Source organism: Medicago sativa, chromosome 2 (assembly GCF_051527215.1).
Source record: "Medicago sativa cultivar Bolivia chromosome 2, Bolivia_mono, whole genome shotgun sequence".
In the NCBI taxonomy this organism is placed as follows: Eukaryota; Viridiplantae; Streptophyta; class Magnoliopsida; order Fabales; family Fabaceae; genus Medicago; species Medicago sativa.
Window position 1 is genome coordinate 18411122 of NC_140750.1, and position 26185 is coordinate 18437306.

Below are 26185 nucleotides of genomic sequence, written 5' to 3' on the forward strand. Positions count from 1 at the left end.
ATAAGGTGAATAAGTGGAGTGTCCGGGGTTCGAACCCCGGCCCCTGCATATAATAATGCATTGTCCTACCAACTGAGTTATGCTCACGAGACTAAACACTGTAATTTATTGCTTACAAAAAAAATAATTGTCATGTTCTTTTATTTTGGGTTATCGTAATTAGGGATTATGTATAAGTTTTTTTTTTTTTTTTTTTAAGTAGGTTAGTGCTTAAATATTACCTTTTCAAAATGAATAAATTTGGTGTTCGGAGTTTAAACCCCGACCGCTACATATATTTTGCAACTAATAAAAGATCCACTACATGTATGAGAAAATTATTTTGGAAGGGAAGGAAAGGAAAGACTTTGAGGGGTGCAAAATATGAGGAAAAATGGAGAAACCTTCCAAAAATTTTAAAAGAGTAGTTTTTTAGAGAATGATAAATTAATGCATATGATTACTATATTTTTAATTTTAAAAATATTATAACAACATAGGTTAAATTTGAAGAATTCATATTAACCCTCTAAAACCCCCCAAAACTCTCCCCCAATACAATTTTTTAGTTCCCTAAACGATGAGAGTTTTGTATCATGAAGAAAAGTTAACCCCCAAAGCCCTCCCCTCCCATTTTCCTCTATTTCTTCCACTTGCTTATTCCTTTTTTCTCAAGCCTTCCCCTCCTTTCCCCTCCAAACTCGCAAACAAAGTCTTATATGAGAAAGTTGATATGATAAAATTTTGAAAATTATGACTATTTTCAAAATATCAAAATTAAAGTAATGTTTCTATTAAATAACTTTTTATCATTATATGCAAAACACCGTTCAGTGCTTGCACCGCACCTCTTATAGATTTTATGTGCTTATATTCGCATAAACAAGTTTTTATACACATATATTTGAAATTCGATATAATAAAATTTTGAAAACTCGCGGATATTTTCAAAATATCAACATTAATGTAGTGTTTCTATTAAATGAATTTTTATTTTATATTTAAAACACCGTTAAGTTATTTATTTATTTTTTGTCAAGTAGATTAGTGGTTAGAAATTACCTTTTCTCACCATCTCACACTAAGATGGCTGACGACCTTGTTTTTTCTTTAACAGAGAAGTACATAAATTTGCTTGATGGAATCAAATGATACTTTAGTAGATCAGCATGTGAATTTGAGCATGAAAGAGCAACCACCATAAACATTCTAGATTATTTTTGAGGGAGCATAAACATTCTAGATGTAGATAGAAGTTACAGATTTTATCAACACTATAAATGAGAATATTGTAGCAAATATGGCCACAATTTTTTACCCTCATCTCTCTGAGTTTGACATGGTATCTCGACGACTCGACGAAAATAGCTATTGGGCATTCCAATTACAAATCTTTATTAAATATGGGATGTCAAAGACAAGGATCATAGGCTTCGGTGATCCTAATATTCTGCTCAATTTCAAATCCTTCACTACATCAGCTAAAATGTTACCTTCCATATGCACAACAACTACAATGAGTTTTTCCTTACATAAAAATTATCATGAAATTAAACTTTCTAACCATCGTTCACTTGTAAAAATATGACATAATAATATAACTAGTGAAAAAATCCTCCCTCCTTTTCACTTACCTAACAAAATAAAAGATAACGGTGTCTATTTGCCCCCAATGAGCGGGGATCCCAACGGGACATCCCACTTTTGGCTCTGCAAGAAAAGGGAAGGAGAGAAAATGCTTTAGAAATTTTTGGGGGGGATGAAGACGAGGATCATGGTTTTGCCCGCGGAATCTGTGTCTCTAAAAATAATCTCACAATATCCTTTATAAGTGAATATGTGTGTTACAAATACAATCTCTTCTGGTAATTTTTAAAAAAATTAAGAGTAATTTAAAACAAAATAACATATCACAGTACTCTCATTCCCAAAAAATTCAAATAGATCAAACAATTTATAAATTATTAATGATGATAGGGTCTCTAGAAAGACTCGTAAGCATCCACACGGACGAGGACAGGAGAAGACTATCTATTGAGGGAAATTGCTGCAATGCCTCCTTTTAACTCAAATCAAAGCCAGCATCAGCATTTATGGCATACAGTAATTTGGTTTTGAGCTGATCCTTACTGCATATAAACATGAGTTTGTTTGTCAGGGAATATAGTTAACAAACCAACTTTCACAGAGGCTAATCCCACAAAGCAAGAAGCAAAACGACAGTAAAAACGTACTAGATAAAAATGCTGCAGAAACAAATAGATACAAGATAATAAAATCCTAACTACAGAATCAAGGCTAATTCAGGGAAGTTCAACTGAAAATGGTACTACTGCAATTCAAAACCAGAGATTCATCTTCCCTTTACTTAAAAATTTGCCGTAAACTGTCATATCGTATGGACAATATATGAACTAAAATTGACGTCAAATATTTCATGCTCAACAACAAAAGTATTTCATTGAATTAACTATCATCACTCCTATGCATTTCTAATACATGTAATAGGTTCATCATAAAACTTAATCCTGCCTCTACAAGTAACACAAAACGGCACATTTAAATGGTAAGACCTTTGTCACTAACTCCCACTAATTAATTTCGTTAATTTACAAAACATATTTTTTCACATTATTCATGTGAGTATAATCAGTTTTAATAGCTTCATTTCATGACCACTCTTGAGATCTATAACACTTAACAGTAGACAAAAATATAACGTTCCATGCTCGTACTGCAAACTACAAAGACAAGTTAGTAGTTAGTACCACTGGTACAAACCTTTCATATGGTGGAAGCTTTAACAGATTTATACAGGTAGCTGCTGTTGGTAATCTGTCCCGAGCATCCTCATTAGAATTACCACCAGCCCTACAAAGAGTAAAGTCAGAATGTTACACCCAGCAATCCCTTTGTCTATAACACATACAAGAATTATGGGAAACACAATTGGACTCAATTATTGGTATCGATTAGGAAACTATTAAGGATTCAAAATTATTATTGGTAAATACTATATCTTCCATGTCGCTTTTAGTTTCCAATGCAATTTTAATTTATTTTTTCCAATTATACTCCTACTTAATACTATGTACATCACTTCCAATTAATTATATATTCTCACTTTGCATTTATGATAATTAGAATACACCAACAGTTAATAAGTATAATTTGGTAAAATCATCTTCTATCTCTTTCACTCATTATATTTTCAAATCTGCGTGAAATGATCAAATGTGACACTTATTTTGAGATGGAAGGAGTAATTGATTTTTAAACCATTGTCCGAGACTATTGATTAGCAAGACACATTCACCTTTGAATGCAAAACAGAGGTTTAAGATATTGGAATCCTAGTAACGGTCCTCGAGAGCAACTTGTCACAAACCTGTAAAGACGGTAAATTTATTATTCATACCAAGACAGGTAAAAAAGAGACACTAAATCCTATAACTATGTTAGCTTACTTTAAGAATTTCTCCTTGTTTTCCTTTGAAAAACCTTCGAGTACTTCCCAGAACATCATAATCACAGGATGTGCCTATCAGAATAAATCATATGTCAGAAAAGAGTCAATTAAGAAAGAAGTTGATTCAAGACCAGAAGGGTGACTTTCCCTTTCTCATCGTGAGTTAATGACATGAAAAATTATAACTAACGATATTTAGACAAGATGCAGGAAATACATATGCATGTAACACGATCAACAAACACCTTTTTATATTTTTTTTATCAAACCTATATATAAAGTTTCACTATAAAGAAAGAGAGGACATGAAATTTGGGGGATGATAAGATATCCTCCGATGTCAAAGAAATAGAGAAAAGGAGTTGCAGATGGCGATTCCCCTGAAACAAGAAGCAACTATAAACACAATTAATCCAACGTGTGTTGAACTCACGAGTTTTACACAAAAGACTAAACACTAATCCTTATTTATAGGATACAAGACTCCTAATCCTAAATAAATAAGAAAATCAAGAAACCAATTATGATGATAACTAAGTATATGGAAATTAATCATAAGAGATACTCTAAGATAAGAAACTAATCCCATGAGATAATTTAAAATATGCTAAACATAATATCAAGATATTAGATATTTCATATATTCTAATACTCCCCCTCAAACTAAAGCTTTCTAAGATTTAGCTTGTTATAAGAAATAATGCATTTCTCTGCAATTAAAAGAAATAACAAGGACGCTGGAGAAGCCAAAAAGAATTTCCTAGAAAGATAGCCTAGCCAGATAACTAGAATGATCATCATCTTGAAAGATGAAGAGAAAGACTAGAGACTTTTGAAAGATGATCGGTAACTTCATAAAAAAATGAAGCACTAACACTTATTTACACTAACAAGACTCCAAATCCCAAATAAAAATGAGAATTGGGAATATAGTCAAGATAATAACTAATGACTGTGATATGAAAAAATCAATTTGTGATGGATTTTCATTTAGAGTATCATTTAATTGTGTCTAGCTCAGGTATGATTGACTAAATCCACATAACTTCCAGAAAGCTTACACTATGATAGTTTCCTTCATACTTTGTATGCTGCTGCAAATTATCAACATCCAAGCTGCCAGGTGACCCTGATATCAGAAGCTGTGGAAAAAAACCGTCAAGCAAGCTGGGTATTAAATCACATAAGACACGATCAAACATGATTTCTTTTTTTTTGTTGAAGAATTATGAAGATTGATCCCCAGAAAATTGGCAGTAAAATGAGACAAAAATCAGCAGACTAATGAAATTTAGTGTGAACAAATAAATAAGTCTGCATCAACAAATCAAGGCTTTCAGCTATTATTTGTATAAGAAGTTTCATAAGAAAGAAATTGTGAAACCAATGGATAGAGATGCCATTTTTAACATATAGAGCCAACCCTCCAGAAGGAAAAACAAAGAACAATTAAATGATGTATGATGAAAAGAACAAGTCATAAACATAAATTTAGTTTTATGCACAATTACTAGTAAGTCTCATGGATTAGATTTAGGGGTGACATTGTGCTTATTACTTGTACCCTTATAAACATGATGCTCTTACCCCTGCCCTTGGGTCTATGTTTTGTTCATATCTTACTCCAAATCGTAATAAACTCTCACACCTACAAGTGTATCATCTTAAGCTGCACTCGGTCTGAAAAGGATTACAAATGTTACTCTCCTACTCTTTGCCATTATCTAGTCTTAGCCAATGTTACCTTCTTTGATTCTGTTCCACTCACTTCTAAATCTGCCTTACTTCTAGTCTTACTGCTTTGCCTACTTGCTGTAACAATTGACTCTCACCATCCAGAGTTGTCTCATGTTCCAGAAGAACCACCTCCCAACATCCTTGGTGGGTGTACCCACACCATTCACCTACTTCTTCACCACCGGCTAGTGATGGGGATGCCGCTCTCCTCTGAATCGAATTGCTCCAACACTACTAACTTGGCATTGCCTCTCAAGTTCCATCTTCCTATTGGACTTCAAAAAGGTTTATGTTCAAGATAGAATCCCTCTCATCATTGTGACATTTTAAGTTATCATAGTTTATCTCTTTTCATTATGCCTGTCTTTCTTCTTAGTCTTTTGTGTCTAATCCAAAGAATGTAAGTGAAGCTCTATCTTGAACATATACCTTTTATACCCTTTGGATTAGTATTATATAGTACACTGGATATTAAATTAAGATAAACATAATGAAAAATTAAGATAAGTTATATATATATATATATATATATATACACACACACACACACACACATATACACACACAGATATAGCTTCAGCTCAAGAGAAGTTAATGGAAAAACCAAGTCTCACATAGACAGAACTAAATAATTATTTCATTACTTTGTTAATGAAGGAAATTAAGAAAAGAAATCAGAGACAGATATAGCCTCAGCTCAAGAGAAGTTAATGGAAAAACCAAGTCTCACATATATTACAGACAAGCCAGTTTTGTAAGGATGAGTTACACCCATTCTAAAAATCTAATAGAATATGTCATACTTATCGTTAGGCAAATGAATTGCAAACTACAGACCAAAGATGGTTATATACATATCCCTCTAGCACATAGTCACATAATTCGTGGTTCGCTTCTGTACGTGGTACGGGTTCGGGTACGCGGTACGCATCCTTAGTCGGTACGCTACTTTGGTTTGCGGTACGCGCTAATGTATTAATTGGTACACTATTATGGGTAAGATTATAATTTGTTGTGAAAGGGGGTATGATTAGGAATTGTAACTTCATTATATTTTAACACAAATAGTCCAAACAAAGGCTCATTTACTTGTCCAGAATCCAGAGGCCCAATGAAAAAAACCTAATTTCAGAAATCAGAAGTCATCTTCTTCCTCTCCAAACAGCAGCGGCTCCTCTTTTTCCAGATTCAAGATCTAGCTTCTGCCTCTTCCTTCTTCTCATACAAAATCGTTATTTCCTCCTTTTCATCATGACTTTCAGAAACTATGTCTTCCCTATTTCTAGATCTATTTTTCCAGATTTTCTGCGGATACTCCGGTACGCTTGCGGCTGCGAATTTTCACGCGAATTCCGGCGAACCAGTACGCGGAAGTACCGCGAATCGGTTCGCGCGAACCAATTCGCGGTTCTCCAATGGAACCAACGAATTATGTTACTCTGCTCTAGCAGCAGCAAGGATATTAAGACATGCAGGAGAAAATGATATCCATTCGGTTGTTAAACAGATCCTTAACAGCATAATGCAAGAGCAAAAATTAAAATAAAAGTAAAGAGAAAAAAATAACTGTAGAAGCCTAAAAACGAATTAAGTTATAAAAGAACCTGAAGTTCATGCTCACAAAACATATCAGTCCAATCCTTCTTAATTAGTTGCTGAAATCCTCTCAAGAAATGAGTACTTTGTTGGCGTATCTGAAAACAATATGATGTTTATGTAATGGAAACTCAAATGCATTGGCATCCAGAAGTGCAATTCAAGTTCAAATAAATATATGTACTTTACCTGGCAATTCAAGCGATAATTGGCTCGAATATCGATATAAATAATGACATTCTCTTTTTTGACATGCAGGTTCCTTATGCCTGGAAGCAGCTCCTCTTCTTCCTTCTCTCCACATAGGTCTAACTCCGAAAGGTCACCCTCATAATTCTGTTAGTCAAAACAGAATCAACGAGAACAGAGTGAGACACTCACTAAGAAAAACGAAGATGCCCATTCACATAGTTATATCGTAACTTTGTTACAAACCCTAACTTTAACCTGAAGATCATATAGGGTATGTTTGGTTGTGAGAAGAAAGCGACAAGAGAGAGAGAGAACAGAGAAACGTGTGAGAAATAGAGTATAGAAACTCAGACAAGATGAGAGAAAAAACTCATTTCTTGACTCTTCAACATCCCTGAAGTTTCTTTTCCATACATTTTTGTGGAGCCTATATTATGCTTTGCTTTTTAGGGCTCATTTGTGTCTAGTGTAAAAACTTAGTAACCTTCAGCATAAGAGACAGTATTAGAGTATATGGAAAATATCTCACAATCTTCGGGTGAAATCTTAGAGTAACTTCGAATTAGAATATCTTGTATAATCTCTTGAGATTGGTTTCAATAGCTCTTTATATTTTACGATTTTCATTTAATTTAAATTAGGAAATTAGTATTAATTTATAAAGGGGTTAGTGCTTAGACTTTTCTATCATAAAACCATAATCTCAATTTAAGATTATTACTGTTGGCTTGGCTCTCATCCTTTGTATAAAAACCTATAACTCCAACATTCATAATATAAAAAATTGGATCAAGTCATTCGTATTAGTTTTCTTTAGCTTGTACATAGGCAAGTACAACTGTAAACTGTGGAATCCTGGGTTTGAATCCGGGTCACTACATTTCCCCTCTCTTTGAGTTTATTTGAGTATGTGTTTGACACTATGTCAACATCAAAATAAAAAAAGTGCAACCATAAACAATCCATGTATATTGTGCGAAATCTCTTTGCAATCATGTAACTAGCAAAAGTAAATCAATTCCCAATCAGAAAAAAATATATTTTTAGCTTTCATTTTGTTATAGTCTATTCTTTTCAGATGTAAATAGTACAATGAGATATAGATGTCATGAGAAAGTAGGAAGTGATATTACCTTTATATGCATAAGAGAATTATATAATTCAGGGTCCAAAGAAATCAAGTCATTCATATAGTTGTGCCTGATATATGAGTAAGAAAGGGTGTAAGAAAGTAGGAAGCATAGCTTCCCCATATAGTATGGTAATCTCTAGCTAAAATAACAAAACATATAGCTCATTTGCTATAATCAAGGATTCATTTCAAGAAATACAAACTTCCACCACCATCCAAGCATTACATGAATGCTACCAAGTCTCATTTGTGTAACTTAAACATCAGCACACAATAGCTGTAAGTAAATATATGTGTTAAAGAGTCACACATCGGTTGAGAAATGGCCTAAATAAATGTTTATAAGTGAGGGCAACCCTCACCTCATAACCTTGTTATGTGGGGTTGTGTTAGGCCCAACCACGATTTCTAAGATGTTATCAGATCCTCCTCCAAGATCCGTTGGGCCACCTACCTGCTATCAGATTTCCGCTATTGAGCCACCCACCATTTATATCAATGCACGAAGCCCAATGGGCATGAGAGGGTGTGTTAAAGTGCCCCACAAGAGATGACCTGAATAAGTGTTTATAAATGGGGGCAATATTCACCTCACAAGCAGGTTTTGTGGGGTTGTGCTAGGCCCAACCACGATTTCTAAGAATATGCATGGAAACTCGGGATTTTGAGCATTAAACAATATAAATTTTAATAAAAAAGAACTCCCCAAAGCAGGCGAAAAAGACACTCTTAAGACTTACTGCTGTTTAAATTTTCTCCAATAGAATGCAGTAGATGGTAAATCAATAAGAATCTCTTCGAACATAGCCTGAATGTGAGAGTGAAGTTCAGTTTCAATCAAACAAACCAGCAGATCCAATTTTTAGTTCAGTTTCAATCTATCAAACCAGAAGATCCAATTTTTAAAACAGATTATATTTGAAAGCAGTGTGTACGTAGTGTGCATGTCATTTATATATGCATATATATCTAAATATAAATCGTTAGAGGATTAATTATCCAGAGGAAGCCTCCTTTATTTTATCATTTAGGTATAAATTAATTATTTGATATACATAAATATAAATTTTATTTAAATATCTCTTTTGATTAATTTTTCAATTTAAGTTTAGTTTAATGTTGTGATTCAAAGTCTATTTTCCTTGTCTTAAGTTATGTCTTATGCATGCATATAAGTATAGGTATATGTATTTTAGATAGGATCCCACAATCCGTTTCACAATCCATCAAGTTACAATCGTTCATCCCCTATGGCTCTTAGGTAGGATATTGAGTTCAACAATATTGACTACCTTTTTAGTGTCACATACAAAATAAACAACAATCCACATATGAAATAAGATTATAAACAAACTAGTTTACAGTCGACATAGACATAACAAAATAATTATTTAAGTACTTTGTTAAATATGGTCTTCTTAACTCACAGAGTAGAATCTTCACAGTGCACAATGAGACGAAAATTTCATTCAAATGAAGAAAATAAACAAGAAAAGAAATCAGAGACAGTCTCGGCTCAAGAGAAGTCAAAACTCAGGCATAGAAGCAGAGATAAGTGAAATCATACTTCTAATATTATAATTACTCATCATTAGGAAAATGATTTGCAAAGAGAGACCAAACATGGTTATATACCCATCTCTCGAGCAGTGGCAAGGATATATTATGACATGCAAGAGAAAATGATATGCATTCGGTTGTTAACAGATCCTAAACAGCACAATGCAAGAGCAGAAATTAAAAATGTAGGAAAAATAGTTGTAGAAGCCTAAAAGTGAATTAAGTTATAAGAGAACCTGAAGTTTATGCTCATCAAACTGATCAATCCACTTCTTCTGATCAGTACGTTGCTGAGATTCTCTCAGCAAAGGAGAACTTTGTTGGCGTGTCTGAAAACATTATTGTGTTTATGTAATGGATACTTAAATTCACTGGCATCAAGAAATGCAATTCAAATAAATATATGTACTTTACCTGATAATTCAAGCGATGATTGGCTACAAGATCGATATAAGTAATGACATTCTCTTTTGTGACACGCAGGTTCTTTCCCTTTGGACACAGCTCTGCTGACCCCTCTTCATATTCATTATCTAATATAACAAAGTGTAGTCCTAACTCCGAGATGTCAGGCTTGTAAAACTGTTAATCAAAACAGAATCGATGAGAACAGAATGCCAAAATATAATTGATGCTTATTCACATAGTAATATAGTAATTTTATTACAAAGCCCTCTAACCTGAAGATCATATAGGGTATGTTAGGTTGTGAGAAGAAAGTGAGGAGAGAGAGAGAGGTGAGAAAGAGTGAGAGAGCAGAGAAATAAAGGGTGCGTTTGTTTCAGCTTTAAAAAAAAAAAGATTTTGGGTTAAAAGAATCTAGAGATATTATTTTAGATATTTTTAAAAAAATATGAAGCTATTTCTGTTTGTTTACTATCATAAAAATCATTTTTTAAGATTTGGAGCTATTGCACTTGAGTTCCTTGCTTTTGAAAAAAAAAAAAAGATTTTGGAAAAGCTACTAGGCTAAAAATAATTTTTTTTAAAATCTGAAACAAACGATACAAAAAAAGAAAGTGATTTTTCAGTTAAAAATAGATTTTAAAAAAAAAAAAATCCAAAACAAACAGGCCCAAAATACAGAAACTCAGATGAGAGAAATGCTCATCTCTGTAACTCTTCAACATGCCTGAAGTTTCGTTTCCATACATTTTTGTGGAGCCTGTATTATACTTTATCTAGTGCAAAACTTAGTAAGCTTTAGCATGAGGGACGGTATTAGAGTAACTTAGAATTAGAATATCTTGGATAATCTCTTGAGATTGGTTTCAATAGCTCTTTATATTTTATTATTTTTCATTTAACTTGAATTAGGAAATTAGTATTAATTTTAATAGGGGTTAGTGCTTAGACTTTCATATCATAAAACCATAATCCCAGTTTAAGATTTTTATTGCTGGCTTGGCTCTCATTCTTTGCATAAAAACCTATAACTCCTACATTTATACTATAAAAAATTGTATCAAATTATGTTTTATTCATATTAGTTTTCTTTAGCTTGTACATAATTCAAGTACAGCTGTAAACTGTGGAATTCTGGATTCGAAACTGGGTTACCACGTTTCCCCTCACTATGTAAGTTTATTAAAGCATATAATACATATTCTAGTTTATTCAGATGTGTGTGTGTGTGTGTGTGTGTGTGTGTGTGTGTGTGTGTGTGTGTGTGTTGTGAGGTTGGTCCTCCATTCCAAGATCCGTGAGACCAGTCCTCAACATGTGCCACAGATCAGTCCATAGAAGAAATCTAACAGCATTAAGTCACACTTAGGGGCCAATTTAATGTTGACAATTAATGGAGGATTATGCATTGTCACTGACATCTTTGGAGGACTTAAATGGATATAATTAGAGTTTTCTCAAGAATGAGGCAGATGCAAGGAAATGATATTACCTTTACAAAGATAAGATGATGATATAATTCAGGGTCGAACGAACGCAAGTCTTTTAAATAGTCGTTCCTGATATAAGAGTACAACAGGGTGTAAGAAAGCAGAAATTATAGGTTTGCCAAATAACAAAACAGATGACTCATTTGCTACAATCAAGGAAACACATTTCTAAAAGAAGTGCACAAAACGAATTCATTTTAAGAAATACAAAACATCCACCACCAGCCAGGGATTACATGAATGCTACCAATTCTCATTTGTGAAACTTAAACAGCAGCAAACAATCTAAATTTGAGCATATGCATGGAAACTCATGAAGCTTTCCAAAAAGACACCTTAAGTCTTACTTGTCTTTGAATTTTCTCAAAAAGAATGTAGCAAATGGTAAATCAACAAGAATCCCTTCGAGCATTGCCTGGAAATGTAACATTTTAGAGTGAAGTTCAGTTTCAATCAATCAGTATAGGTAACCAAAAAAAAAAGGCATAATTAATAGCATATGTCAGTAGTTTCAGTCACATGCAAGGCCCCACTTTATTAAAGGGACAGGGGATAAACGGGAGAAAAACATACCTTTGCAAGAAGAGTGCCAAGGAAGTGGAAAAGTTGGAGATGTTGTTCATGTTTTCCTCCAGATCCAGGATTTGGATAAAGCAAATGATCCGTTGTTTCCTGGATGAATTGATGTTCAGATGGCCATAATCAATAAATTTCAAAGTAAAAATATATGGAATATCAAGGAATGAGTATAAGCCAGCACGTTTTAGGATCAGAAGTTTTAACACTTCAAAGCTTACTTATTTCCCTAATATCTTCAGTGACGGACCAGACTCTTTGGTTGTTGTTACAGACACAATAATATGGTTATTTGTCAAACTTTAGTAAACAACTGCAAATATTATTTACTCTCTCTGGAATCCTGGAATCCATCTTTAAGTTTCACCCTTTTTAAAGTTACACTCTAACCAGTACCCCCCCACTGCAACTATATTTGCATTCAAGAATAAATTAAAAAGCTTCAATTTGGTGCCCATGCTTGGCCAATATGCTGAATGTACTATCACATTTTAACAGACAGAATCTTGTGGAAGCTAATCCTATTTTGTAGAGGGTCATCAATGGTTTTTGTGATAAAACAACTGTTCAAAATACTTAAACTCGTAGGTGAATGCACATTGTTTTATTTTTAACACATCCTCTCACAAGAGCCATTTGGGGCTATGGAGCATTAACAATGCATAGACCCAGACTACTGTCATAGAGGCCATGATACCACATCATGAACTAACTCTCTTAAAAGCTTATGCTACTAGGTGAAGCGTGAAAGCACATGAACGGTACATTCTCTTCATTATTTGATTTTCAAAGTATTGTTTGTTTTTCAAAGTAATGCACACATCTTCAAAGTAATGCTACTTGGCTATATTTGTCCTTATATACCTAACCCTATATTAGTAATATAGAATTTTACATTATTTGACTGAAATATCATTGTTGTATGGTTAGGTAAATAAGGACAAAAACACACCCACACTGTGTGTGTATAAGGAACATATCACACGAGAATGACAATTATATGTGAGAATGATAGGAATGAACATGAGTCTTAAAATCAAGGGTTGAGGTTAAAACATAGGTTAATTGGATCATGTGACAAATTCGCAATACACAATTCGCAATACACATGTGCATCCCCTTGTTTCCAGGTTGCTGCTACTTCTTCTTTCATATCTCTTTGTCCCTCCATTTCTTCGTCTTCCACCCGTCTCTATACTCACAGCAGCGCGACCGCATCTCTCTACTCACGGCGGCGCAACCGCTTCTCTGCCCATCTCTCTCTTCTTCTGTTTCTTTTTCTTGTTACATAGCAATGTGTTTTAGAAGTCTTGGAAATCGTGGTTGAGCCTAACACAACCCCATAAAACCGGTTTTTGAGGTGAGGATTGCGTCCGCTTATAAACACATGGTTAGGCCATCTTTTGTCCGATGTGAGACTCTTTAACAAGAAGAACTAAAAATATTGGATTAATGATACACATGGGCCAACACATCGTCAATAGTGGTGTTTGGGTGAAGATTAATATTGGATTAATGATACACAGGGGCCGACACATCATCAATAGTGGTGTTTGGGTGAAGATTTAAAGCTTTATTTTTCAGATCTATGTATGAGAAATCCATGTATTGATGAAAAGTCCATGTGTCACACAACCCTTTTCTGCACACAATTTGTAAGGAAATTCTCTACATTTTTTTTAATCTCGGTATCCGATCCAAGAACCAACAAATCTGAGGGGACCAATCCCACCGCCCACTTGTGGGGGGCCCGTTTAAAGACAGGGCAAGCTCTGTATGGACTTAGTCCACCGAAATTGGCACCAGAGAGAATCGAACCTGAGACCTTGAGAGGAGCAAACTCCAAGATCCCAAACCAACCACTAGGCCAATCCCAAATGGGTTTTCTCTATATTTTCTTACTTCAATTTCATTTAGCTGATCTGAAGTTAAAATTAAATTATGAGTTTTTTTATAAGTAAAATCATAAAATTGGGGCTATGCGGGTCAATAGACTAATTTGGTGCTAAAACAACAAAATTTGGTGTCTTTGAAGAACTTCTCGCTGTCATATGGGTTTGTATTCAAAATTGGGTGAGCAATATATAATAATAATAATAATAATAATAATAATAATAATAATAATAATAATAATAATAATAATAATAATAATAATAATAATAATAATAATAATAATAAAATTCATATGACCTTGAATAATCCATACTGCACATCAAAGTAATCCCGTATGGTGTTCTCCATGAAATCTTTGAATAATCCACCTAAATCTATTCCAGCTTCTTCAACTCCTTGATCATTGACATAAGTCACACGAATCTGAAAATTGCATAAAAAGATGATTCACAAGTTCCCTTAAAGGCCAAAAGGCATGCAATGGTTAATAAACATAAGGGTAGACCTAGGAAAGAACATCACCTTTCCTCGAAGATCATCTTCTTTCAAGTGACTCATTTTATTATAAACATCTGGCAAAGTATCACCACGTCTTATTTCGATCCGGTTTTCATTAGAAGTCTTATCAACATCTTTTTGAGACTGATGAAACAATAATAGGCGGCGGTAGTCAAGCATATGATATGAAACACATCAGTGAGATGTGATATTCACAAAATCCAAAAGCTTCTAACTGCTTTTCAATTCATTTTAAATCAATAACACAAACATAATCGACATCTGAAGAAGTCAAAATTCTTACATTGAATATTTTAACTCTGATTGGATATGGTATCAGGAAAGGGGCCTGCTTTAAAATTTCATTTTCTCGTGTATTTTCTTTAACAGCCTGTGGAGAAAAGATTATATAACTACCAAATTAAGATTCCCGATCATTTGGCCATAAAAACAATAGTAGGGAGGGAACATACCTGAGAGATAAAATCGTCATTCACCCCATCAGCATAGAAGTTTTCGGGAGATGTAAATTCTTGCCTGTTGTTCCAATCTTGGAGCTAAGGGAAAAAATTCAGAAGTCAGGTTATGAATAAGATAAAAAATAATCGATTTATATGCACATGCTTGTGAGTACTATTAGTGAGAAAGGAGTGAAATCACAATTACAGGAAGGATAAGATATCCTTCCAAATGGAATAAGAAAAAAGAATAAAAAATGAGTAACTAAGGCTGTCCAATCTCTGATAGAATTTATGGCCCCGTAGAAGCGATAAACAATAACAGATCCTCAAAGGAAAGCACTAAGAGATGCCTTTGAAGATAAAAATAAAATATATCACAATATCCTCCTGACAACCTTTCAGGATTTATCCCAATGGAGAGGAAACATAAATCAATATAGCAACTGAAGCTTTTGAAGATAAACAAAATATCACAATACCATGGCAGCCTTTTATCCCAATGGAGAAGAAGCATTAAAACTAGATGTACAACAACTGAGATTGTTTCCACTGTTCTACCTGGGACAGCAGCTCAGAGGCTGCTTTGATAACCTCCTGTTGAATGGCTTCAACAGACAGCATTTTATTGCCTGTCCCAACTGGAAGAGATCGAACCGAGTTAGAAGATGAGGTGTGATTCTCCCAAAGTAGTTGCCACAGAGTCTGCAGAAAGAGCGAAATTACTTAAATTAACTGTAACTACACAAATGTTACATTTGTATGAAGGAACGTAAGTAATATTACAGGCCAGGCCAACTAAATTCTCCAGTTCTTTGGAATGTATTAATATATACGAGTGGGTACATAAACTGAAAGTGAAAGGAAGAAAATGTTCCATTTCAGTAAACAATTAATGAACTTCTTTCCTAAGGACTAAGGATTTCAATCTCAGAATTCTCAACAAATTTTCATAAATAGATAATTTATTCCTAAAACATTACCTGCTTCAACAGAATAATGAGGCTTGTGATATCCTTCAGTGATAAGGGTTTCTTCAGCTCATAAAATTTCTCATTATCAAGTATCTTAAGCATATTGCTGACCAAAAATGAAAAGATATACATATACCTCAATCATCAAGCTGAAACAAGACTTTGAATAGATCTAAAAAAAATTGAACGACCATGGGCACATAGGCTATAATTCATACATTAATACAAGTATTTATTAAACAAGTCAACAGTACTAAAGTCTTACTTGTAGACAGAACAAAATACAGCCAGAGGTAACAGCCAAACAGTGGCTCCATCAGACAAAGATGACAACTTTCCTCCCTCATGGCACTGTTTCATAAACTCCCAAAGCTCTGGAATAAAATCACTTTTATAGGCGACCTCAAGCTCAAGATAAATCCTTTCAGATGGGAATGTATTGAAGATAACATATAAAAATGCAGAAACTGCACCAACAGCTACAACCTTCCTATCACATGGCTCTTTGGCATTATAATTCTCCGTAAAAAATTTATTTGTCTGCACAGGTCACGAAGTGACAATTCACCATCAGTTTTTCCATAAAAATGGTAATGGAAAATTTCGATGGCACTTGAGATACAAAATTCATTTGCATGATGACATACCAGGTTCGGAAATAGGTATATATCTATGGAATTACAAATTTGTTGAAGCAATTTTGCATCCAGATCTACTACTGTGTCTCCATCATAGCCAGTCATACATTCCTCAACAATTATAGAATCTGAAATTAACAACGACTAGCTTAAAAACAGAGAGAGAGAGAGAGAGAGAGAGAGAGAGAGAGACCATGTCCTATATTTGCATAAAAATGTTAAATTCATCAACTATGATGAAACAAGGTAAGCTGTGACAGTATCGTATGTTAGGTTGAAGCTTCTGGTCGACCAAACAAAACATATAGAAACTGACCGACGCTTCATAATAGAAAAAGTTGAACAGTAGTTTGATAACTACAATTTATATTATTTCTGGTCATGAACTAACAAATGTGTTGATAAAGGGCCTACCAACAAACGATTCAACCAACTTATTTGCAAGTTGAAAGTGATAGATATTCACTCACCAACAACTTGAAAGGAATGTTGAAATGATGTATATTTGTAATTTTTTCTAATAATTGTATTTGGCCCATTAATCAAACTCATTAGGTTTAGAATAGTGTAGTTAAACAAATTAGTGCTTTCATCCTATTCACAACTTTGAAATATATCAGAAATATTTTCGACAGTATTTTTTGACCCACCTATGATGGTGGTCCATATTATAGCCTTAGCCTCTTTGATCCATAAAAATGATAACGACAAAATGGGAAGAAAGTTGATATTGTTCAATGAAGGAGGTTAGAAAGAAAGGGAAAATCTTAATGCAAACCAAACTGTGATTAGAAAGCATACTTTTTCTATCTCTGCCATCAGATCTTGTCAAAGACGGTTGCGCCGGCAGCAAAAATGTAGCAACCTCTGCAAGGTCTATGGTGCTCTGAACACAAATAAAGACAAATAAACTTTAAAACATACTCAAGGTTTTAAGCAAACGTTTCAGACTTCAATGCATCAAAGATCAAACAACTTAACCAACACCACCAGTACATCAATAGCACCCATTTGCAATGTGAGACAGGTCTTGCAATGTGCACAAGTTTGTTTCCGTCATTGGATCAATAAGTCTTACCATTGGATCAAATGTAATATGACGAGACTTGTTAATCCAATGGTAGAAAACATACTTGTGCATGGTGCAACACTACTTTACTTGTGCACATCAGAAAAATCCATGTTTTCAAAGTAAAAATAGAACTTAGGGGTGAGAAGAGGGGGATGGGGAAAACTCTGCTTAGTTTGCTTCTCTAAGCTTAGTAAAGTAAGTTGAAAACAGCAAATAGGCATATTATAATCTACTTTTAAATTTTTATAAGACTTCTCAAACATCTACACAAGTGCTTAAGGCATGAGATGAACCCCAATAAGCTCTTTAAAATGCCCCCTAAATCTTTTTCAACCTATTTGTGCTTCCCCCTTCTTTCCTAATCAAGAAACCAAGCTTAGCCTACACCCTTTTTCTCCAATCTTTATATAATCTTGTCATTTTATCTTCAATGTATTTCTTCATTTATACAATATTGAAAAACATATATCCCCAGGAGGATGACATAAAACAAGATACCCGAAGGATGTCAAACAAAGACTATTAAGAGCAAATGGCACATTGTGGGACCAATCAACTTACCACATATGGAATGCCAGGTCCACGCGAAGGAATTTTACCAGTTTCAAATACATTTCCAATAAGACGGTGAATGGCAGGAAGTAGTTTATCTGATACATCCTTAGGAAGAGAACTGATCAGAAAACTGATCATGCCTTGTCTTGCGAAAATCTGAGTACCCAAAATAATCCAACTTTTCAGAATACTTACCAAAGTTAGTTAAAAAGAAATGTTTCCAGAACATAGGCAAGCACACAAAGGAAACTCCAGAATGAAGGTTGATTAAATAAAAAAGAAACAATAATTATTGTGGACATAAAAAGTACATAAAAGGAACACAAGTAATGTCTCTCTAAAACACAACTAGAGTTAAACCATCCCCCTTAGATTCTAGATACTATGCAGAAGTCTCTATGCAAATAGTGAAGTACATAACTTTTTGTTCCACAATATTGAGTTTCTTATGAGTTATAAATTTAATATTAAACTTTTCCCTCCAGGTTGGATGTGCTTGGTTATATATTAGCTTATTGCACATTGACATGCCATCCATTGCAGCAAAGAGAGATTGCAAGTACGGTTCTATGCACTAAATTATTTGATTGTGTATTTCAATAGAAAGGAATAGAAGGAACCTTAATAAAATAGATACATATCAATTATATGATTAATATCTCTCTTTAAATTCTAATTATCACAAAAGAAAGTACGTCCATCAAATATAATTAGTATATCAATACTACCTTTCTCATGTTTGGAAAAACACGCAATAAGGAAGGACTTCTAAGGATCTGTGATGAGAAGTTATATATTTGATCATTGTTTGAACAGATACATGATTTCTGACCAAAGTGACAGTTTACAATATTGCGCAAATGCTCCAAACATGATCCTTTTTCACTGTCAATACATTTTTCTGAAATAACCTGCAGTAGATCATTAAAGTGGTTATGCATATAACCGATAGATGAAAAAAAATCATATGCCATAACGAAACTTAAAAAGTCAAATTAACTTATGATGAAAGGTGTTGATATGTCTCAAAATCTTATTAAAATGGAGTGCTGTAGAACTCGTGTAGCATTTGATACTGCAACATCTGGGAGTCTATTACAGTTAGCTACAGGTTGTTGATTTTGTTATCACAGTCGGTGACAAAACTGTTATAACTGAATTCTGTTATTCCCGTTTCAGTTGCAGCTTGTTTCAGGGGTCTTATAAATAGCATAGAGGTATCTTTATGTGATGTGAGGATTTCATGTAAATTCTCTACCTATTAAATGAAAATTCGAGAGATTGAGAGGATCAAGGGATTGTGCGAAAATAGAGTGGTGAAAGGCTTGGGGATTCTTGTAGCTGTGGCTTAATAATGGAATTGCAAGGGGCCAAGGAGAAATTCTATGGCATGACCTTGATCTTGTATTGTACTTCATCAGTGAAATTGTTTTGTGCTCTCTCTATGGTGGAGTACGTCATTAAGACTGAACCAATATATTTACTAATGTATCAATGGGTTTGTTGTTTTCATTGGTTGCAAGTATTGTTATTCGAGTTTGTCGAACATGTGCAATATTGCACATGTTAAGACAACTAAACAAAAGTGTTTAAATATTTAATCATTATTAGCTTCGATATTACATGATTGATTTTATGTTTATTGTGTTTTATTTTAATTCCTAAAATCAATCCTTAATTTATGGAATGTCCCTCTCTCCTATAAAGGAGCACCTTTTCATTAGAATAAACATGTTCGGAAATTACAGAATATTTTAGTTGAGTAACATAGAATGATTAACTTGTATTTTACAATGAGGTTGTGCAAATTTATATACAATAGATAATCTCTCAAGAAAGGAAAAACTAAAAAATCAATACTAATAAATAGAGAATAATCAACACTCCCCCTCAAGTTGGGGTCATTGACAGCAGAAAATGTTCAGACAGATTTTCTCAAGAATTATTTGCAGAAGTTGAATCTTTTAAATCAGGAGCTCTGATGGCTGTAAAATTTGCAATAAGAAATTTTCTCAATGTGCTTGAGCGAGTAAAGCACTCAGCATCTCAGCCACCATGATATTTATATACATTGCATAATTAATTACATGTTATGTTTACAAGGAGAAATAAATACAGGTCCAACTCTCTAAATGCATAACCTAAAGACTTAAATGCTCTTTTTTTCAATGGGAAACATACAATGAATTTTACTATTTCAAGCAACATATGCTAGTTAAAAAAGACTTATATGGACTAAAGGAATCACCACGAGTATGGTTTGGGAGATTCACTAAAGGTATGATTGGTTTGAGCTTGAAACAAAGCCAAGGAGACCATACTTTATTTGTCAAACACTTCGTGTCAGGGGGAGTAACAATGTTATTGGTGTATGTGGATGACAATATAGTGACATGTGATGATGAAGCGGAGCAACAACTGTTACATAAGTACTTCACCAAGGAATTCGAGATTAAAACCTTGGGAAAGTTGAAGTATTTTCTGAGAATTGAAAGGAATTTTCATATCCCAAAAAAAAAATACATTACCGATCTTCTCTAAGAGACTGGCAAGACACCATGCAATCCTCCAAGTACACCAACTGATCAAAATGTAAAGTTGGGGAACATAAAAGGAAGATATTACGGTTGATAAGGAAATGTACCAAGGGTTATTTGGTAAACTTATATACTTTTCATCAACTAGACCTGATACTTGGAAGAGTAAAAAAAAAAAACATGGTATCAAAATCCAGTGTTGAAGTAGAGTTCAGGACAATGACATAAAAGATATGTGAACTCCCATGGCTGAAAAACATCTCGAAAGACTTGACGATAAAGAGTGATGGACAAATGAGACTATTGTGATGAACCAATGGGACTCTATTATGATAATAAATGCATAGCATAGCCCATCAACTAGTACACTGTACAGCATGATAGAACCAAACACATTGAGAATGATAAATATTAGGGTTAATTATGTTTTTGGTCCCTACAAAATTGCGACCTTGTAAGTTTAGTCCTTACTTAATTTTAATAGCATTTTTAATCCCTACAAAAAATTTATGCACTCAATATTAGTCCTTACTCAATCCAAATTTGTTTAATTTATGCTTAAACTCTTAAGTTTTTCAACAATTTTTTACAGGCGTGTTAAGAACGTTATTAAAAGGTCCTCCGAAAAAAATATCGCAAAAATTTGATTTCTACGTCCATATTTTTGTTACTTATATCTTAAACTTTTGTCGTTTTAAAAAATTCATATTAAATTTATTTCATGTTAAAAAATTATAGATTTTAGTAAATGAACCTTTCATAGTGTTCTAAACTTGTATAAAAAGAATCGTTAAAAAATTTAAGAGTTTAAGGATAATTAAACAAAATTTATTTTAGCAGGGACTAAAATTATAAGTAATTTTTTTTTGTAGGGATTAAAAATGCTATTAAAATTAAGTAAGGACTAAACTTACAAGGTCGCAATTTTGTAGGGACCAAAAACATAATTAACCCTAAATATTAATTCACAAGCTTGAGAGGAGGTGTTGTAAATAATGCATTTTTACTATTTTTTTTATAGTAATTGTTATTATTAATAGTAATGTGTATATACGGCTCATTAGTTTCATTAGCTAGTCAGACCCATTAAGGTTAAAATAACATATATACAAATACATTAGTGATTATAGACTATTCATAACTTGAAAATATAATATTTAGTTTTCAAATGAAGAGTTAGAATTTAATAAACAAACTGTTCACATTTGATGATAACTCGTTAAAATAATGTACAGACATAGTTGATGTGTTGACTTGATATCCTTATTTGCCTTGATTAGCCATTTTTTATGAGTGGCAAACATTAGTAATCAGTTAGATTAATTTTTTGTCTGTCGTTCAGGTTTGAATCCAGACCTCCAACTCCTTATCCCTTAGCTCAAACCAGTTGAGCTACCCAACCCTAAACACCCAAACAAATAAAAACAGAAATTGAACCTCGTTACCTTTCCTCTGAGAATAATATCTCCAAGTAGGCAAAATCCTTTGTATTGAGAGAGATATTCTATTATCTTACAACTCCATGGCAGTTTGAGATCTATCAACAGTATTAAAACTTTCAATAAAGGAATATCTGATGCATTAGACTCCGATAAATGTTCATCCTTCAACTGATTTCTGTAAAGTAAAGTAATATATAAGAAAAATAGCACAGGTCTAGTGAGGATAACTAAGAATAATACAAATTACTTCTTCCAGATTCATACACCTAATGCAACTCTCTCCCATTATAGTGTACATTGCACAGGTCTAGTGAGCATCCACTGCAACCTTTCCCCCAAGGATTAGTTTCTTATTATTTAAAGATTTTGTCAACAATAAGGAGGTGCGTGCTTTGGTGCTCTAGTTAAAGTACTTGAAGACTTAAGGCCCTGTTTACTTGGTGAAAATATTTTCTATTTTCGTTTTCAGAAATATGTTATCATATTAGTTTGTTAATAAGAAAATTTGAGACTCTTGAAATGAAACATTGTGACAAAGAGAAATAATGAAATCAACTTTTTGTTGTTTACATTGTTTCTGCACACAATTGTTCATTTCAAGAGTCTAGTATCTATTTGTTAGCAAGCAAAACTAACACAAATTTTAAAAAATAGAAATATAAAATGTTTTCGCAAAAGTAAACGGGGCTTGTGGCATAGAACTGGATGATACACAAGGTTACTTAAACATATGTGTGTTTGTGATTCAGACTCAAATTATTTATGAGCAACAGGGCAGAGGGATACTTGATCATGTAGAGCCTTTGATACCATGTCAAAGACCAGTTCTCCTAAGTTATTAGATGAAGGCACAGGATTGGTCGACTCAGAAAGATCGTTAATGTTTGATTATTACAATATCTCTTGCATATATTTTTTGTGTAACACAAGTTTTCCATTCTAAATTATTAAAAGTGTTCAATATATAATTAAAAAGTGACATTCTACAAGTAATAATAAATGATAGAAAAGAGTAGGAAATGATAATAGACTAAGAAAAGCCAAAGGCCTGAAAATTATGAATAAAAATAAATAAAACCAACCCATCATGATGTAGTGCCCGAATACAAACATATGCAAGTTTCGTCATTTGGCAGTTCACTAAATCACATTTAGATGAGTAATCATGGCCAGCAAAAAGTCTCAAAGCATCACCTGCAGAATATATTTTAATTCTCTGCATCAAGTTTTATTCACAAAAGTAAATTTTGCAGAAACAATAAGGATGCGGGCAGAAATCTACAGAATTACAAATTGCTTTTATTCTAACAAGTGCATAGTACATTCCTTCTAGACATCATCAAGATGATGTGTTAACAAGAGTTTTAACATAACATTTCAACCAACTTAGTTGCAAGCTAAGAATGATAGATATACATTCTCCAGCTTAGTTGCAAGTCCTTAATTGTATTATCCTCAATGTGGTTCTCAAATATACCCACATTATACTATTTCATATAAATCCAAAATATCTTAGGAAAAGGAGATTACAGACAATATACACAACATAAAAATGCATAAATAATACGTCCTTTGACATCTTCAGAAAAAATCATTATGGAAATCCAATATTCTTTTGGTATCTAGGATTGCCTACCCCATGACTTTTAGAACTTGTTGTTTGTTTAATATAAATATTTTTTGGCGATGGAATGATTAAATGAAATAGAAATGGAAGTTCAAATCAGCAAAGTATATTGCCTAAACTTACAACCAATGTAAATTAGAATGTAAACAGTAAAAATCAATGGCAAAAACCGGTTAACAATTACCACTCTTGTCAACATTGCCAACAAATTGTAGAACCAATTGGCAAATTTTCAGAAGAACTAAATTATCATCAATTTCTTTTACATTGAAGAAATAGAGGAACAGTTGGAGAAAATCAGAATCTGAACCAAAAGCATTCCTGAATACACACAAAATGGAATTAAAATTAGCTATAACAGTATTGCAATAATACAGAAATGGCAATCAATCTTCACCTGTCAACATCAGGTAAGTTCTTCCCATAGATTTTAAGAAATTTCTGTCGCCGCTTAGACTGTTCTGTTCTGAAAACTTTGAACGCTACGAAGCATTTCTGTAGCAAGAATCAGTCAACAATTTGCAAGAAAATTATGAATTGTAGATCACCACCAGAAATGAGGAAAATAAAAAATTTGTTCAATTTTGGAGATTTTAAAATGGTTGTGACTCCGTGAGACAGTACAACCCTATAAATGAGGTACAGAAAGACTCTAAAGATTCAACAGCAAATATTTCACATCACCAATGCATTATAAAACAATTTCAGATCCAAAATTCATAACTAAATACACATAAAGTTCAATCATTAGCAAAGGAAATCCACAAAAAAATAAAAAAAAAAAAAAAACACAAATTTTCACTACAAGAAATTTGAACTATTCTACAATATTCAAGCCCCACAATTGAATCAAAATTATCATATCAAACGCATTCACAAGCAGGACAAAACCTGAATCTTGTGTGCAGCAAAGTTCTCCAGACGCCGTTGAGCATAGTTCTCCAGACGCCGTGCAGCAGCTTCCTGGTCATGATTCAATGCATTAGAAAGAAGAAAAAATACCACAGATCCAAAAAATGCATAAGAAAATACACGTAAAGTTCAACCACTGTCTAGGAGAGAAAATCAAACCTCAATCCTCCTGCGCTTAGCAGTTTCCTCATCACGCAACTGTTTGCGTCCTGATGGCGTTTTTCCTAGAAGATTCCTCCTGTCCCTTTCCATTGAACTGTAACCGCCATAGTTGACACGTCTGCGATTGGAGTAATCACCGTTGTAGAATGGCATCATTCTTAAATTTCTTGAAGATTCTCTCGTTTTTCTCCGATGGTAGAAAGAGAAAAAGAAAATGAATTGAACAACACACTAGAAAAGAAGGGAGAAAAATGGGAGTCTTCGCTTTAGTTTTCTAATGTGAAATGTGAAAGAGGAAGAAGCTTGGAAAAGAAGAAATTAAAGTGCATGCTGATGTCACTGTCAGTCACAAACCGTGTGTTTGTTTTTACTGTAATACAGAAGAAATTAAGAGAGGGTTAGTTAACACTTCCCTTCATTAGTAAAGAAGTTACATATGGTCAAAGAAAAACAAAAGACTTGTAAAATTACTATATTCATCATGCCCATAAAATTAATGTCATTAACTAAATTCTCTCATAGTTCCATATATGTTGCAGTTTTTTTTACTTCAATAGGGAGGTGTACGGTGTACCTATTCTAAACCAGAAGGAGCAGGGGGTAAGAAAATTAAATAATGCTAGAGAGGTGGATGGTACTAATATTGGCTTTGAAAAACTACAAAACAAAAAAAATTGGGGCAACGAACGAGGAATAGAGGACCAGAGGTGTACATGGAAATTGGGAAAAGACAACAAGGAGAATAATGGGGCATCGTGAAAGATTTGTTTAACCCATCCCTTATTAGTTCTTACTCCCTCCGTCTCTAAATAATAGTCGTTTAAGATTTATACACGGTTATTAAGGAAATGATTAGTTGTGTTGATTTTGATGATAAAATTAATATCATTTACTAAAACACCCTTATTAATTGTGGTTAGTGGAGTAGTTAAGTTAGATGAAATTCAATAAATAAGGGTATTATAATGGAAAAAAATAATAAATGTTGCATTGGTATTCTAAAGTGACAATTATTTTGAGAAAAAGAAAAATGGGTAAAACGACTATTATTGTGAGACGGAGGGAGTACTATTACTCAATGTTGCTGCTACTATACCACCTAAATCCCTCATTATTACCATTTTACATTTTTTTGACTGAATATTTTAATAATACATTTAATAATAAATTAAGTGTCTCTTTTGAAGAATTATTTTTTCCTATAACCTGACTCATTGACCATTCCTATCCGAACATCCGGGAAATCCTATTTCCAAAGCAACTTTTTTTTTTCGCTTGCTT

General features: G+C 33.4%; 1 protein-coding gene across 4 annotated transcripts; it reads right to left on the minus strand.

Annotated features, from left to right (window-relative positions):
• Window positions 1-1773: 1773 nt before the first annotated feature.
• On the minus strand, window positions 1774-25658 carry LOC146945172 (E3 ubiquitin-protein ligase UPL6-like). Of its 4 annotated transcripts, none has more exons than XM_085743536.1 (32): window positions 24902-25658; window positions 24722-24793; window positions 24228-24325; window positions 24015-24151; window positions 23286-23397; window positions 22207-22378; window positions 18953-19135; window positions 18231-18380; window positions 17399-17483; window positions 16607-16725; window positions 16225-16499; window positions 15969-16065; window positions 15547-15690; window positions 15001-15084; window positions 14832-14918; window positions 14552-14632; window positions 14327-14452; window positions 12134-12232; window positions 11908-11975; window positions 11563-11629; window positions 10080-10247; window positions 9902-9994; window positions 9741-9815; window positions 8846-8913; window positions 8107-8173; window positions 6971-7117; window positions 6790-6879; window positions 4510-4590; window positions 3447-3520; window positions 3296-3367; window positions 2761-2850; window positions 1774-2108 (listed from the first exon to the last, which is right to left on the minus strand). In XM_085743536.1, exons 1-32 carry the CDS (start codon window positions 25058-25060, stop codon window positions 2042-2044), a joined length of 3507 nt encoding a protein of 1168 aa, XP_085599662.1. In that variant the 5' UTR covers window positions 25061-25658; the 3' UTR covers window positions 1774-2041. The 4 variants fall into 4 exon arrangements, with proteins under 4 accessions (XP_085599662.1, XP_085599661.1, XP_085599664.1 ...); XM_085743535.1 differs by having other exon boundaries at window positions 14552-14671; XM_085743538.1 differs by lacking the exon at window positions 14832-14918 and having other exon boundaries at window positions 14552-14671.
• Between the last annotated feature and the right edge of the window lie 527 nt (window positions 25659-26185).